The sequence below is a fragment of the Larus michahellis genome, chromosome 6 (assembly GCF_964199755.1).
Source record: "Larus michahellis chromosome 6, bLarMic1.1, whole genome shotgun sequence".
NCBI lineage: Eukaryota > Metazoa > Chordata > Aves > Charadriiformes > Laridae > Larus > Larus michahellis.
The window spans coordinates 34,182,023-34,198,529 of record NC_133901.1 but is presented as its reverse complement, the minus strand read 5'-3'; the positions used below and the strand labels follow the sequence as shown (position 1 = coordinate 34,198,529).

Genomic DNA, 16,507 nt, shown 5'->3' with positions numbered 1-16,507 from the left:
TTCCTGCAGGAGAGCAACAACATTGATGTCCCTTGTCACGCTCACTTTGTGGCACCCAGAAAATACTGATGAAGGTTCATATTCTCTTCTAGGTCTTAGAAGACTCAAGGTTTACTTAACCTGCTTTCCCAGAGTGTGTCTTAACCACCAGGCCACTGAACTACTTTGGAAGTCCAGAAATAGCTGTTGTCCGTCTGCTTTTTTGAAGTTGTGCTGTTCAATCTGAGATTTGCTGGTAGGAAAGATCAGAGGCGACCTAGCTTTGGGAGGGTTTGATCTTGCCTGTTAATCTCAGACTGTGACCATTTCTTCTGCAAAGAACACTTCATGGAAAAAAATGGAGTAATTTTAGCATTGCAGACCCCAAAACTGATTTGGAGCCATGTTTCCTGAGGAGACAGAGGCACCATCAGGCAACCCTTAGAAAGGCATCTGAAAGAGAACCGTTTTCTTGGTTGTCTGGGCTGGCACAGAGCATCTGGTGCCAAATTGGGATTGAATTGGCATTTTTAAAGACATGTTAAATATTTTTCTGTGCTTTCTATATGTGGTTCTGGGTACCCAGCACTGGATTCCAAATTCCACTGCGATGTCTGGTGCATAAAAGTGAGACGCTGCAATGTTCAACCTTTAAGTGTGGTTAAAACCTTCAAGGATTTGCAACGTACTCAGTACAGGAGCTTAAATCAGTGGGGCTTAGAATTTAGAAGCTCTGAAAACCATATTCCTGGCTGCAGTTAGGCTTAGTGTAAGTTAGACTTCGGTATTTCAGTCGTCTTAGAAGATCATTAATAATTTAGAGCATCTATCTCCCATGACACTTGAATAAATTACTTTCCTTAAAGCAAACAGGTAGCACTAGATCAAGGTAATTTAGACAAAGATTTACTGCTTGAGCTGCGTACAGAGAATTAATTAACTACAGTAAATTTTCTGTTACTCCTGTAAATATTACTTTATATCTGCTCCACATCAGTTCCATTATCTATCAAGATTAACCATGCGTGCCTCTTTCGGTAAATACTCACTGAACAGAGATTTTGTGTACAAAGAGGCTTGTATTGAAAAAGGCTTCTACTTAACTGACCTTTTTGTAAACTGTAAAACAAGATTGCCCAAAAAAATAAAATCAATGTCATCCGTTCATACTGTGGAACTTTAATGCTACCTTAATGTAGCACGTTTATTTTGATCTGTTGTTGCAGTGGGAAGGAATAGTTCTTAGATACATGAAAAGGAATGATATAAACAGATAAATGATTTTGTACTTCCTCCTCTAAAGAACTCATCCTTGAATTATTTTCTTTTCAAGATTACAAACTGTAACTAAAGAGAAACACTGCCTATTGCTATTTCCCTGAAAAGTTACGTACTTCACATGAGAAAGCCTTAAAGAATCCAGCTGATCTGTACATTTCAGTTTACACGAGAAGAATTTGTCCAGCCAGATTTCCCCTTCTGTGAGAGAAGGCATTTCTCCATGCCTTGGCATCTCCGTGCACCCTCTGTTATTAGGGCAAGTTTTAGGAGACTCCCAAACTGAATTCCTCATAAAGGCTCAATATTCGTCATAAAGGCTTTGATTTCAAATGCTAAGAGGGAAGGGATGATTTAAGTAATCCTCATAAACAAAAAGATTCATCACAGTTTTCAATCAAAGATTTTAAGCAGATTGTAATTCCGTTTTGAAGGATGACTTCAGTTATTTTAAGGTGAGAAACAGTTCTGCACCAAGGATTATTGAAGCATTTTGTATGCCAAAATAAATAAGCTTAAGGAGAACCATGTTAAAATAGATCTTGCAGGAGAGTTCACAATAGCAGTAATGTATAGTGTAACATTGAGTATACGTTATGTTACTGTGTATATTCCATAATAGCACAGTCTTGACAGTAAATACCATGGCCATGAATTCTAGTTAGACTGGAAAGCATAAGTTGGGCAGACTTTTTCAGCCAGGACTGTATGTGCAAAGAGAGCTCAAAAGCAGACACCTCTTAAAGCTCCTTGCCTTCAACCCCTCTGTAGCTGAGTGTGCCTCTCAGACGGGTCTTGCAGGTTAGAGAAACCTCTGTTCCTTTTATAACAGCAGCGCGGTCTCCAGTATATCGATAACCCACGCAGGAATGCTAGGCGAGTTGCAGCTGAAGGCTCTGGCAGTCCATGTTCCTCACCTGTTCTGAAATTCTCAGGTTTGGTTTATGGTATAAAGATTGGTAGTTGCCACAGCTTTATTTGTAAGACACTGAATCCTGAGCTTTTCATTTAGATGCAGACCAATTTTTCTGCATCTTTGTCCCTGCTGGGCTGCATGGCAAACACAGGCTACTTTGTACGTTAGCCTCCAACTGTGGTAGGTGATGCGTAGCACACAGGATGCTCTAAATTTGGGTTGTTTAGCCTGAACCATGTAGCTTGGGATGTACGCTACCAGCTACTGCTGGTTCATCCCATAGAAACAGCAATGTTTCATTCCTGTAATACTGAGATGCTTTTCAGCTGCTCGGAGCGCAGATCAATACTCTTCCTCTTCCTCAAATAGACACGCAGGCTTATAGCCCTGGCCGTTACATGGCTAGTGAGCAGCATAAGCGTGGAGACCTCTCCCATCAGTCCCATCCGTTTGTCAAGGACGTTTCGTCAATGTAAAATCATAGAATTGTCAGGGTTGGAAGGGACCTTAAAGATCATCTAGTTCCAACCCCCCTGCCCTGGGCAGGGACACCTCCCACTGAATCAGGTTGCTCAGGGCCCCGTCCAGCCTGGCCTTAAAAACTTCCAGGGATGGGGCGTCCACCACCTCTCTGGGCAACCTGTTCCAGTGTCTCACCACCCTCATGGTGAAGAACTTCTTCCTAACATCCGATCTGAATCGTCCCATCTCTAGTTTTAATCCATTCTCTCTAGTCCTACCACTACCCGACATCCTAAAAAGTCCCTCACCAGCTTTCTTGTAGCCCCCTTAAGATACTGGTAGGCCGCTCTAAGGTCTCCTCGGAGCCTTCTTTTCTCCAGACTGAGCAACCCCAACTGTCTCAGTCTGTCCTCATAGGAGAGGTGCTCCGGCCCTCTGATCATCCTCGTGGCCCTTCTCTGGACACATTCCAGCACGTCCGTATCTTTCTTGCAGTAGGGGCTCCAGAATTGGATGCAGTACTCCAGGTGGCGTCTCATGAGAGAGGAGTAGAGGGGGAGAATCACCTCCCTCGACCTGCTGGCCATGCTTCTCCTGATGCAGCCCAGGATACAATTGGCTTCCTGGGCTGCTAGTGCACACTGACAGCTCATGATTTTCTCTTCCTTTCCCACTGAAGTTCTCATCTTTTTTATTTTCTTTTGGGATGTGTGAGGTTTTGGTTTTGGAGGGTTTCCTTTGGGGATTTGTATTTGTGTATTTGACAGCTTTTCTGTTTATCTCCTCCCCAGGCTTTTTCTGATCTTTTTTCATTAATGAAATTATTGACAAGCTCCAGCCTTGTCTGTCCCTTCAGCCTCAGTCTCTTCTCTCTCCTAAATTTCTTTGCAGTCCAGCTGGCTACTTCTTTATAACTTGGAGGGGTGTAGAGGGTCGATAGATACGGCTTTTAAAGTTCTCATGCCCTGCACTGGAAGGAAACAAGGTCTGAAAATACCTGAGGCTTGCGGCCTTGCTGATAGGAACAGACCGGAAAAAAGTAACATGGTCCCCTTCCCCATGGCCTGGTGGATGTGGTTTATGCAGCTTCTCTGCATTCAAAAAGGTTAGTGACCAAGGCCGTAACCAGTTGTGCACATTTAGCCATCATTTTTTCTGACTTTGGCGCTTGATTGTCATCCTCCATTACCAGCCGTTATTAGATTCCCGTTAGCAACGTCACTCTTCAGGCTGTCACTCTCCTGGAGCACTGAGCTTGGACAGCATGGCAGTTTACCTGTTCTGTAGTTCATGTGTATTTGATTCTGGTCCTTATCACTCCCAGTATTTTAAGATCTGAGCAGCTGTTTCCTCTACTTGGTAAAGAATAGCTCTTGTTTTGGATATCATCATTTAAGTGTCATTTTCTTGAATTGACTATAGACAAGTCCTGATACGTAGATCAGAAGCATTACTTACAGTTTCTTTTTCGATGAAATAAGGCCTTGGGCTTTCCCTCAGATGTTATTATTTGCAAACTAGTTATATCTAGAGTTGATAGCGTTTGTCTTAGAGTTTGTCTAAATTAATAAACTTGCTTGACATTAGAGCTAAGAATGTTTCCTCTCCAAGGCGTAGAATGCTCTCATCAATTCCCAACTTCAATTTAAATGGCAGGGTACAAATAAAATAAGTCAGGAGTGAAATTTCCTTCAAATTTATCTTCCATAACATTTGTCAGACCCTGGCATGCTTAGGACAAAAGATATTTGTGGAGGCGATGTAAATGTTACAGTTATTGCTAAGGGAAGAATTATATATGTAAGAACTATTTTAGTGGCCCTAAGAAAACTATAAATTGCAGCTGTTGATCTTTTGTTTGACTTATGTTTATTATAAAAGAGAAGTAAACACAGTTAGCTTCAGTAATAAATAGGAAACGCCTGATGTGAGGCTCTACTACTTTTTTCCCCTGCGTGAATTTCTGGTAATAGCTTCAACTCTCATTTCCGAACCATACTTGACAAATCTTTAGTAGAAATGCCTAGTTTTAAAGCAGCCAAGGCAGTTCTTTAGGTATTCTTAACTGTATTATCTTGGTATTTGCACAAGGAGTATCCATTCAGTTGATACACAAAACCGGTTGTGAACTAGGTGTCTCTCATTACTTTGGGGAACCACTCAAGTTTGTTTTAAGACTTTTAGTGGTAATTAAACATATGGCAAGAGCTTTAGCAAAACAGCAGCTCTGTTTCATGAGAGCACGCTGTTTTACTCTCTCTCTTAGGATTCTCTACAAAACGCTCCAACTTTTCACAATTCCTTAAGAAATCTGTGATACTATTTGCTTTCATTCTGAAGTATGTAATGAACAAAATAGCATGTATACAATCAAGTGGGAGAATTAAAAGATGATATTGGCAACTGATTTTCTTCAAATATCATCTTTTTCTCTATTTGTTTTCCCCAGGCTTTGCAAGGAAAAATTTGCTTTGTGCTGCTGGTAGTTGTAAGCATTGTCTCTTAATTTTAGTCTGCCAAATGCAGGTCACCTGGCAGGGGTGCGAGACTAGAGCCAAACGAAGAGGACAGTAATGTTGTAGGGAGCTGGGACATGGGTTCCAGATATATGTTACAGCACTTGGAAGTATGAGAACCAGTGAATGAAGAGAAATTAAATCTTTTTTTCTAATCTTGAGACTATGAGATGTGGAAATAGAGCTCTTTCCCCACACAAGACAAGAAAGCTGGCTTTGCAGAAATAAATGGGCACCCAATCAGAATTTGTCATTAAGTATAACTTTTGCTGCTTTGGTAGTCAAAGGCGAGAATTACTCTTACAGTTCCTCACGCTCTTCATTAATGATTTAAAAATTTCAATGTGATGAGTTGTGACAAAGTTAAAAGCATCACCACCTCTCCATCTGTCTGCTGGAGGTTTCCTTGGCGGAAAAACTTAAGCTAGTGACAAAGAAAATGAAGTGCCGTTTACGTGACAGTGGGAGCAGCTGCCACTACCTGCAGTTGAAAATGGTAATGAGAAATGATAGGCTTCTCTAACAGTATGAGAAACTGAGCTTCATACACAATATAGCAACCCTTTCTCAGTGTGTTTCCTTTTATCCTCTCTGCGGGGCGCCTTTTATCCTCAGAGCATGCATTCACTACCTGTGGTCCTTCTCGCCTGTTGACTAGCATGCCAGGTAGTTAACTTGGCTGCTGTAGGAACGGCCATGACCCATAGTCTACTTGGCTTTCTTCTTTTCTGTTCCAGTGACAGACCGAAAAAAGGTTATGGCTAGCCCTGAACATAACTTCTAAGCAATGATTATTTAGCCAATGTGATTTTAGTGTTGCTGGTGACTTTTTACATTATCCACAGGACGGATGATCATGATGTTACCAATACTGCCCTGTACTGCAGTTGTGAATAAGCTGCTGTCATTTATTCTAGTTGTCTAATAAAGGCCATTTCAGAACAGCATGTCGGTCTTAAGCTCTCTGCAAGCCACAGCTTAAGCAAATCTTTGGAGCCACCTAATGGGGATATAAAAATGTTGATTTTATTTAATCATCTTTGATTATAGCAGTTTCTGATGCTAATGGCAGAACTCCTGCTTTATGCATCTCAAAGAAAGGAAGGTAGGCAACTGACTACCACTTTATATAAAAGGTTGGCATTGCTCTGTCAGTGGGATATTCTTTCTCAGTTTCAGAGTTTGTTGTTACTGATTTGAAGGAAGAGAACACCAGGGCATTGCTGCTAACCCAGAGCTTGTTACGAATGCTCCTCTTGGTGATCCTGCCACTGAATGTATCCACTTTTGATAGTTTGGTACGTTGGAACTAATATAACAATGAGGATATTATTTGAAATGTTGGTCTTCTTACAGGATCTTATTTTAGTACCCCTGGAAGTTTAGGAAGAACAGAAAACTTAATTTTATAAAATAATTTTCCTGTTTGGCGTGTCGATAAAATACCATTCCTTTGCAAAAATACTGCTTTTTAAATTCATGAGTGAAAGTTTAAGTATGACTTGAGACTCTATAACAAGTGGAGCACTGTCCTGTGTGGCCATGCTGGCTGGCAGGTGGGATGCTTAAGGGGAATACAAGTATTGCTATCAATTTGAAAAATACTAAAATTCTTAGGTAACTGAAGAGTTGGGAAACAATTCCAAATGTCTGTTCCCCTACCTCCTCCCTCTCTTCCTTCTTATAAAATCCCCACAAACTTTCTTTTTTTTCTTGCAAAACTAAGCCAAGCAAAAACTCTGCAATTTTTCCAATTCTTGTTAGTCCGGGGATTTAGTCTGACCTGGGATCCCTCAGCACCAATGACAATTCCTACCGTATGTCGCAGAATAACCTGAAGAATCACTCAAGAAAGCTTTTAGCCTTCATATGCATAAGTCAGGCTGGTAGTTGTTTTATTGCTTTTTTCAGGTAACCCCTATCTAATGACAAAAAGGCGTCAGACTTGATTCTTCATGTTCTTATCCAGGACGTGCTGAGAGCAGGTTCCCAGTACCTGTCTACAGTGTGAAAACAAGCTCGAGCACAGTGGATAGGAAACACTTTTGCTTCATCATGCTGAAATGCTCTCATTTTGGTCCTAGTGGGAAGAAGCTACTGCTTGTGCCCAAGTCTGAACCTCTCTTGTTTCAGTTTACATCCATTTTTTCTGCTGAGTATGTAGGTCTTATGAGGGCTGATGAGAGGGGACAGTCCCCTTCTCGGGTCTCCAGGCTGGTCCCCTCTCCGCACAGCCCAGGAGCTGCTGTCGCATGTTGCTGCCAAGGGCACGCAGCTGCTCCTGCTCCACTCGCTGTTTGACGACACTCACAGGCCTTTCCCGCAGAGCTGCTGCCGGACAGGGCCCCTGCCGAGGGCTCTTTCCTCCTCAGGGCAGGACTGGGCTTTTGTCCTTGCTGAATGTCACGGGGTTCCGTGTCTCAGCCGGCTGAGGTCCTTCTGAACGGCAGCCCTGTCCTCCAGCATATTGGCTGTTACCCCCAGCTTGATGTCGCCTGTAAACTTAAGGAGACTGTGCTTTGTTACCTCCTCTAAATCATTGATAAAGATGTTAGAAAGGATCTTAAAATTCACCTTAAAATCCAGGTTGTATTAAGCAGAGTGCAGCCTTCCCTGCTGCCGCCACTGTCTGCTTTTAGGAGAAACCTGAGTTTCCTTTGATATGTCTTCAAATGACCCCTTCTAGACTCATTCCAGTTTTTCAGTAAGCTCTGTATTTCTAATAATATTATAATGATTGGGTTTCAAGAAGGCTTGAAGGCAAGAAAAGTTCCCTTTTTTGTTCAAGATGTAAAAGTATTGCTGCAGGGTCATGTTGTTAATAGCATGCTTGCAGAGCAGAGAGTTGCTTGGCTTTAGAAGAACACTGCTGTTTAGGAGAAGTGCTCATAGGAGTCCCTTGTAACGTGTTGCTACGTTTATTTAAAAAAAGTATGTGAGCCCCTCCCCACTGGCACGCACTTACGGCCAAAAGCTAGATGTGTAAGTAATTCACAGCAGTGATTTGACTTCCAGCACTTGATTCAGAAGTTACCGGATGCAAAGCCGGGTTCTGGTGGCTGCTCTGAGAGCTGCTGGGGGTTGGTTCAGCAGCGGCAGGAGTAACCACGCTGCAGATTATCAGGCACATCCCATTAAAATTCTCCTGAATGGAAATGTTTTTCAAAATGAGAAGTACTCACTGTCTTAAACCAGGGTTTTTTATGACATATTTCTCTCAGTTTATTAAATCTAGGAGTTTTTATTACCCTATATTCTGTAAAATCAAGTTAGCTTCAGGAGATTGATTTACATTCAGTGTGTGTTGCACATCATCACAGCAAACGTTCTGGACTGTGTTTTGTGTTGACAACGAGGCATAAACTGTAAAGTGCATTTTCCTTATGTAAGTTGAACGTGAGAATGGCAGTTTCAGAAACCAGTAGCAAATAACTGAGCCTAAGCAAATATCATATATAATATAATTCTGTAATTCTGTGATTCTATGATAAGAAGCCAGCCTGAAAGCATCTTTTTGTTTGTTTGTTTCAAGATATTCTGTATTTGTTACTTTTTAAATATGAAGAAGTTATTGTGTGTTGCTTATTGTGGAACAGATTTTCTTTCTGCATTTACCTCCGTACAAAAGCTGTAGAAAAACCCACTCTGAAAGAGCTGTCTGGTGCATGGATGTTATTTATGCCACTGGTGTGCGTTTGGGATCTGCCCGTTGCCGTGTGGGTATCAGGAGGGGTTGCCAAGGAAGGCTGCTGGCACAGGTAGCACCCCACTGAATGCCTGGGACCCTGCAAATGCACCAGCCAGATTGACAACCGGGAAGAGAGGCGGCTGGCTCCAGTACCGGCAACTGGGCCCCTTGCCAAGCCTGTGGATTTGGAAGGTGAAGGAGATTGACCTGTTACAGGATCTCTCTGCAGAGAGTAAGTTATCAGATTGAACTGGCGCCACAGCAATGAAAGCGTGACCAAATGCTATTAAGATAGGGAGTAGGTTTTGAGTGCATTAGTTGTCCTTTGCAAGTGCTTTTCCCATGTGTCAGATACAAGGAGCTTGCCCCTTAATAGAAATTAGACGATATTCTGCATTTATTGTGGGCGGTTACTGCACAGAGCTGTGACGGTGTAAATCTGCTTGAGGTTTGTTCATGGGACATACTGCAGAAGGTGCTTCAGAAAAGATGCAGAATACCTTCAGACTTTTTGGTTGGTTTTTTAATGGAGGTTGTTCACAGGCTTTGCTATGAAACCTGTGAGGTGCCACTTCCTAACAGATCGGTTAGTCTTGTGCCTAAAGCAAAGGGCTCTTTCAGGGGTGACATCCGCACTGTGTAAGTACTGTTAACTGTAATTGTGAGCCAGCAATGTGCTCTTGTGACCAAGAAGGCCAATGGCATCCTGGGGTGCATCAAGAAGAGTGTGGCCAGCAGGTGGAGGGAGGTCATCCTCCCCCTCTGCTCTGCCCTGGGGTGGCCGCACCTGGAGCACTGTGTCCAGTTCTGGGCTCCCCGGTTCAAGAAAGACAGGGAACTGCTGGAGAGGGGACAGCAGAGAGCTACCAAGTTGCTGAGGGGACTGGAGCATGTCTCTTATAAAGAAAGGCTGAGGGATTTGAGTCTCTTCAGTCTGGAAAAAAGACAGCTGAGGGGGGACCTTATCAACGCTTATAAATACTGAAAGGGTGGGTGTCAGGAGGATGGGGCCAGGCTCTTTTCAGTGGTGCCCAGGGACAGGACAAGAGGTAATGGGCACAAACTTGAGCATAGGAAGTTCCACCTAAACACGAGGAGGAGCTTCTTTCCTTTGAGGGTGGCAGAGCCCTGGCACAGGCTGCCCAGAGAGGTGGTGGAGTCTCCGTCTCTGGAGACATTCCAAACCCGCCTGGATGCCTTCTTGTGCCACCTGCTCTGGGTGACCCTGCTCTGGCAGGGGGGTTGGACTAGATGATCTCCAGAGGACCCTTCCAACCTCTACCATTCTGTGATTCTGTGCAATGTCATATAGATTTCCCCCAGCATAGCTTGACACAAAGTAGCTCAGTATCAGAAGGCATCTAGATATGGCACAGGAAAGCCGATTTGATGCAGTGTTTGATTTTACACTGCGCTTCACAGCAGTAGTGGCTGCAGCATAAACATTGTTACAAATATTACTCTCACTGGGGGAAGAGTACAAAGCAGAGCCTGGACAGCCATCATTAGCAATCTGCAGCAATGAGGCATCAGTATTAAACTTCATGTGTGTCTCTTTCTACCATCTGTCTCCCTTAGAATACTTGTCTAACAGGCTGTATTTATAGAATAAGATAATTTTATTTTCCTTGCATGTGAACTGAATAAAACACTGAAAGAAGCCTTCATAGACAATGACCCAGTGTTCTAACACCAGGTCAGTCTCCCATGCCCTGCTCCACCTCTGCAGCAGCCTACACTGCAACTGTCGTGACAGATACCAATGCCTCTTGCTCCTGGGGAAGATGTTGTGGCCTCCCTGCGCTGTCTGCGCTCGTGCTTCTCTGTTCTTGCGATGAAAGGCTTTCCTCGTGTAAAACTACAATCTTCCTTACCGTGGGTTTTGCCCAATAGTGCTTCTCTTTTCCCCGGTGGATGAAGAGTACTGTTCATTCCTTCTCTTTGCAACTCGTGTCACCGGCCACAGAAACTTGCATTATTGGCCTCAGCTCTTCCATTGTTATATTTATAAAGTATAAAACAAAGGCATGGTTTCTATTGCTCTTGCCACAATGTTTAAATTCATGAGGCTCAAACTGAGGTATTTCACCTCAATATGAAACTGTGAAACTTGAGAAATGGAGAAGTTAAGAGATGCCAATGCTTAGGCATATTCTGCAATAACTAACTGCGTGAAGTAGCTGGTGTTAACTGATGTATCTGTTTCTATTACAATCTTAAACTGTAATAAACCTGAAGCTACAATTCACAATGGTACTTGCTGCTCTGCTGGTTTGGAGTTTATGGAATCAAAATATCTCTTGATAGCAAAGGTGTTAGCATTTGTCGAATTGATCTAAAATGCAATAATGTATAATTGCAATAATGTATTAAATACAACAATGTGGTGGTTTGCGTCTGAAATGCTTGGTATGTAGGAGCAGTGAAAAGAGGTCTGACTCAAGCTGTGAAGATCTGCAAACAAAGTATTTCACTCTCCAATTGCTTTGATTTGGATAGAAAAATTCAGTAGGAAGCACAGACGTGTTTGCTGAAATTCTTTGTGTGTTAAATATAGTTAATTATGCTGTTCTCACTAGGCACCTCTCTGTTAAAGTTGATGTGCTAATGCGTAATAGCACGTCAGCGTGATGTGGGTGAAGGATGATCGAGATCGCTGAGCTCACCACAGAGCTGTGGTAGCATGATTGTGCCAGCTAAGAGGCTGACTAACCATCTGCGCTAATCATCACACTAGCATATTTTGGTTAGTAAAATCAGTAGTTTCTTTGCAAATTTGTAGTTCTGGCAAATTTTGGTATTTCTAGCCTTTTCCCCACTCAGAATGTAAGTTCTTACTTCCTTACTTACTTCTTACATCCTTAAAAGACCATATAAGAAAAAAGATACCTGATGTCCTTTGTGCCTCTCCAATATGTTATTCAGTCTCGAGCCTGTTTTGTCTTATAAGAACTGTAAAAATATACTCTTCAAATGAATAATGCTTTCTCTTTCACAAAAACATGCGAAAAAGAAATCGATAATCTGTTTACCTGTGATTCTGTATTGATGGGTGTAATACACAGCAGTAAGGTTGCTGATGGGTTGTCATCTGTGGAATTGTAAAATGAAGGTAATTTGTTCATAATGTTATCTTTCTCTGTAGACCTCAACTGCTACTGTTAATATAGTGGTGACGGATGTAAATGACAACGGACCCATTTTTGATATGTTTCTACCTAAAAACCTATCCGTACAGGAAGAGGAAGCCAATGCTTTTGTTGGTCAAGTACGGGTAAGTTATTAACTGTGCAGAGTTAAATTCTTTATTACCCAAACTGTCCTGACTATTAGGAAAGAGCACAAAATAATTGTACCTTAGACAAACTCACATCAAAACGTCTTGGGTTTAAATGCAAAGTGTCTCGTCAGATGCATTTGTGTTATCAAAGTCATCTTTTGGACTCTAAAATATAGAATTGATTTTCTTCTTTTCTATGCTTAATAGCCAAAAAAGCTTTTTCATTTAAAAATAGCTCTTAAAAAACTGTCTTTGAAGACACGCACCACTGTAAAAGCTTGCTGATAACAGATTTACGATGTTACAACATTATTGCCATGTTTTTATACTCTGATTTCTTTTAAAATATTTTTCTAAAATACTGAATGGGTGACGCATAAGTACATAAAGTTGTCATGCATATAGAAAATTTTAAGGCCATTAAAAGGAAAAACAGTTAAACTATTGACTGAAATAATTGATTACGTGTCATAAAAACAGATGATGCTTGGGGTATTGTTAATTTGAGTGATTTGAAGCTGTGTAAATTTTTATAATGTGTATGGGTCTTCTGGACTACCGAATGCAGATTCAGTCACTTGAAACATATATCACTTTTTTTTGGTCAAAGTCAGTTTTTCCTAACATCAGGTGAAAGAAGGATGAGTGAGGTGGGTTTTTTTGAACTAATAGTTTAGTGTGTTGTTTCATACTTCCTTCAGTGATGAGTTAGCACAAGGGTTGGATGCAGTATGAGTTGTAGCTAAAAGATTAATTTGGGAGCATTTTGGTGAAAAAACTGCCTTTCTTTCCAGTGGCAACCATATCAGTAGAAAATGGGAGCTCCTTAACTGTCGTATTAGCGGTACCCTCAGAAAATTGGACATTGTGGGTAGCGTGGGAACCATATCGGGTAGCATATAACCATAATAACCATGTTTCTTTCCAAATTCATATTATTCAGTAAGACATTCATCGGTGTTTCTTGTCTGTCACCTTTCTTGGTAATTTTGTGTTCTTTACGTGTGAAGTTCAGTTGTTTTCTGGTATTTCTAACTTGAAAAAATGCTTCTTTGGGATAGGTTTCTGTTTCTTTCCGATTTCATTACGTATTCAGGAAGTTTGATTTCCTCCAAGTTATACTTTACATTTTGTAGGCTTTTTCAGTACAGTTTCATATGCACTTATACTGAAGTGATTCTACATGTGTCTGTGCTCTCCTTGCTGTGTAACCTGGGATCATTAAAGGTGGGTACTGCTCGGAAGCTGGCCAAGCTCAGGTCTAATTTTCAAGGGAAATAACTTTTGTCAGCATTGGTGAAGGTTACACTTTTCCTAAAGCTTAATTTTGTTATGCTAGACTGAAATATCAGCCACGTCAAAGGCTGTTTTGAAGCCTTGGACACACAGAAATCAGGATCCCTGCAACTAAGTCAGTTTCTGTAAATTGATAAATTATTGCTTTGGGTTTTGTCATTGTGTTCATCTTATGTGGTCATTTTTCATTTTGCATCCTAAAATGTAGGGACGTGATATTTCAAATCAGTACAATATATCTTTAAAATCCATTTTGTATTTTGCTGGGTGCCCTCAAGGTGCAATAATCTTTTCAAACACTAGATTTGCTCTATTTTTAGCTTAGATGGGACTACAAAATAAAACAAGTCATTGCAACAGAACCTCTCTATCTTATAAATAAGTATAATTTCTAAATTGTATAGAAATGAAAATACTTAATGAAGCCTTGTGATAGCTTATTCCTGGTTGTGGAAAGGCAAAACTGGTTATATCATTTATTGTTGTGTTTATCACCAGTCCTAATTCCTGGTCTCTGGACGGAAAAAGCTTTCTCTTTATAGCACAAATACTGCATGTAGTTTCCACTGTTTCATAGTCGCAAATAGATAGTATAGCAGGGAGTGATGTTGGTATTTGGAATTTTTTTCTGGCTTCAGTGAGATTGGTGAAATAAGGATGATGAACATTTAGGTGTAGCTATGTTGTTTGAGGGTATTCTTGTTTAAAACCCCCCAGTAGCTTTTGTCGTGGTGTTGTACTTCACAGTACATTAGAACCGCAGTAGGTCTGGGAGAGGTTTCTATGGGAATACATTTGGTATAGAGGCTGTAATGTGGTTAAAGTACAAAGACCCATTTTAGACGAAAATAGCCTGGTAAAAAAAGAAGGTAGCCCTTATTGTGTCTTGTGTTTCCACTACCAAGAACTAAGCCTCTGGCTGGCAAGCCCGATTTTCAGAGTGTCTTTCACTGTATTCATTTCCAACAGAAACCTGAAATCCACCAGAGTAAGCAGTGACATAGAGGATTGAAAATAAAATAATAGACAAACAAAAATAAACAGGTTTTTGTGGTGTCCTTTTCCCTTTTGTATGTTGGCTTCAGGAAAAATATAGCAAGAGATTTTTATCTTAGGACTTAAGAATATATAGGCCCTGCTGCTCCTTAAGGCAGGGGACCTGGGCACGAAGGATATGTATGGAAAAGGTGCTCAACTACTTTGGTGCCTCGGGTTTTTTTAGTGGTAGGGTTTGGCGTCAGGATCATCAGCTGCCTGAGCCCAGTGTCAGTCTGGGGAAGGAAGGCACTACCCACAGTAGAAGATGATAAAGTTATGGACTGTTTAAGGAAATAAGTCATAAGCAATGACCTGGCTGCTGAAGGATGAACGAAGCAACCTCCAGAGGTCCCTCCCAACGGAATTTATTTTATTTCTAATCAGCTTACTATTTGAATATATTTTATAGTGAAATCCATTATTTTATTCATGCAAGATCCACCCAAACCAATTATTACGTGGTTGGATTATTAGCAGCAGCTACTGTTATTTTTATTTATTTTTTAAATTTATTTTTTTTTACAATTGGCCGCTGACATGGTAGTAATGCTGGTAAGTCTGGGTATATTTTCTATGATGTCAATAAGTAGAAAGGTAAAGCCATAACAAATTTATCAGTACCTTTATTAAAGTGTTAGAAATAGTCTAGATAACATGTGAAGAGCTGTTGGAATGTTTTTCCTATTCTTGACTGTCTACATGGGCTTTATCTTTCTTTCCTCTCCTGAGACTGCAAAGCTTCGTGTCTCTTGTCCGCTAATCTGTTGTAAACAAGTGATGAATCCCATTCACACCCTCCGTTTTTCCCCCTCCCCTAATAAAGGTAAGGTTATAAGCAATTTGGGATATAAAACAATGAGGTCAAGCACTCCCATGAATAACTCTTGCCACAGACAAGAGATTTCTGTGCTCTACTTTGGTGTGAGTGGGAAAGTTGGGCTTAAAAAGGGATTCCCATAAGGGCTTCGGTAACGTTTGGGAATTAGTTTCCCAGGGAGAGGCAGAACAAGGGCGATGAAAGATTTTCTGGCAAAGGCAGGGGTTATTGGAGCAGGCAGTATTCCCCCTCTGAAGTGCGCTCGCCCTCTGCCACTCCGATAGCTCCTGCTCTGCCAGCTGGAGCTCCCAAAGGACCCGGTGTAGGAGTGGTGCCTGTGGGGATTCGAGGAGCATACTGAAGATTAAAAGAACAAAAGCTAGAAAGAATAAGGCTAAAAGTATAGCGGATGTATTTCAAATCCCTTTTATTTTACACAGTGTTGTCTAAATTGGAGCAGTCGGAAGTGTGTTAGATTCCCTGCTGTTCTTTCATGTCTGATCATGGGGATCCCCCAGCAAGACAGGAGGAGAATTGCCAAACGAAGTTCTCTACAAAGGACCAACAGGAAAGAAAAAGCTTCAAATGGGAAACTTGAAAATGAAATTCGGGCACCTTATTGCCTGTTGCAGTCTAAACCAGCTGAGGTCCTGCCGAAGACGGGGTGCCTGAATGATTTCCATTGTACAGTGTGCTGTTTATCAACACCAGGTGCATAGGGGGTAAAAAAGTGGAAAGAAATTTACATGGGGATCGATGTATCGACTGTAAAATCTGCAAAAGATCTGCATTTTTCTTCAGTAAAAGACAGTCCTGAGTAGTTTGTTACAGACTTTAAAAATGCAGTCTGTGGTTGAATAAGAAGCTGTTGACCTGATGGGGCCCAGGAGAGGAAACAAACCACTTGGCTGAAGTTTTTATTCATCTGTTTCCTATATTTACCCAGATTCTTTCACACACACACATCATTTGTTTCATGTAGGCATATTTTTGTGTCACTGATCAGCACAGTTTGACATCTCCAACATGAACATGTTGGTATCAAGGGGAGGTAGGGTCATGAAAGGGAATGAGAAGGAAAATACGGGCAGTGGACAAGCCAACCCCTAATCAGATGTTCAAGTGTCACTGGACCTTAGATCTTCCCTAAAATGGCGACAGTATAAATAAACTCCACTAATGAAAGCGGTTTGTAAACAGTGTGTGTAATACCTCTGTCATCTGCTGCTTTTTTTAA

General features: G+C 41.3%; 1 protein-coding gene across 22 annotated transcripts in view; it reads left to right on the top strand.

The window, feature by feature from the left end:
- Nucleotides 1-16,507, top strand: part of PCDH15 (protocadherin related 15) — a 799,343-nt gene that overhangs the window by 642,045 nt on the left and 140,791 nt on the right. For all 22 annotated transcript variants that reach the window (XM_074589898.1, XM_074589897.1, XM_074589896.1 and 19 more), the window contains one exon: nt 11,985-12,113. In XM_074589898.1, coding sequence (XP_074445999.1) covers nt 11,985-12,113 — 129 coding nt within the window. The remainder of the gene's footprint in view (nt 1-11,984; nt 12,114-16,507) is intronic.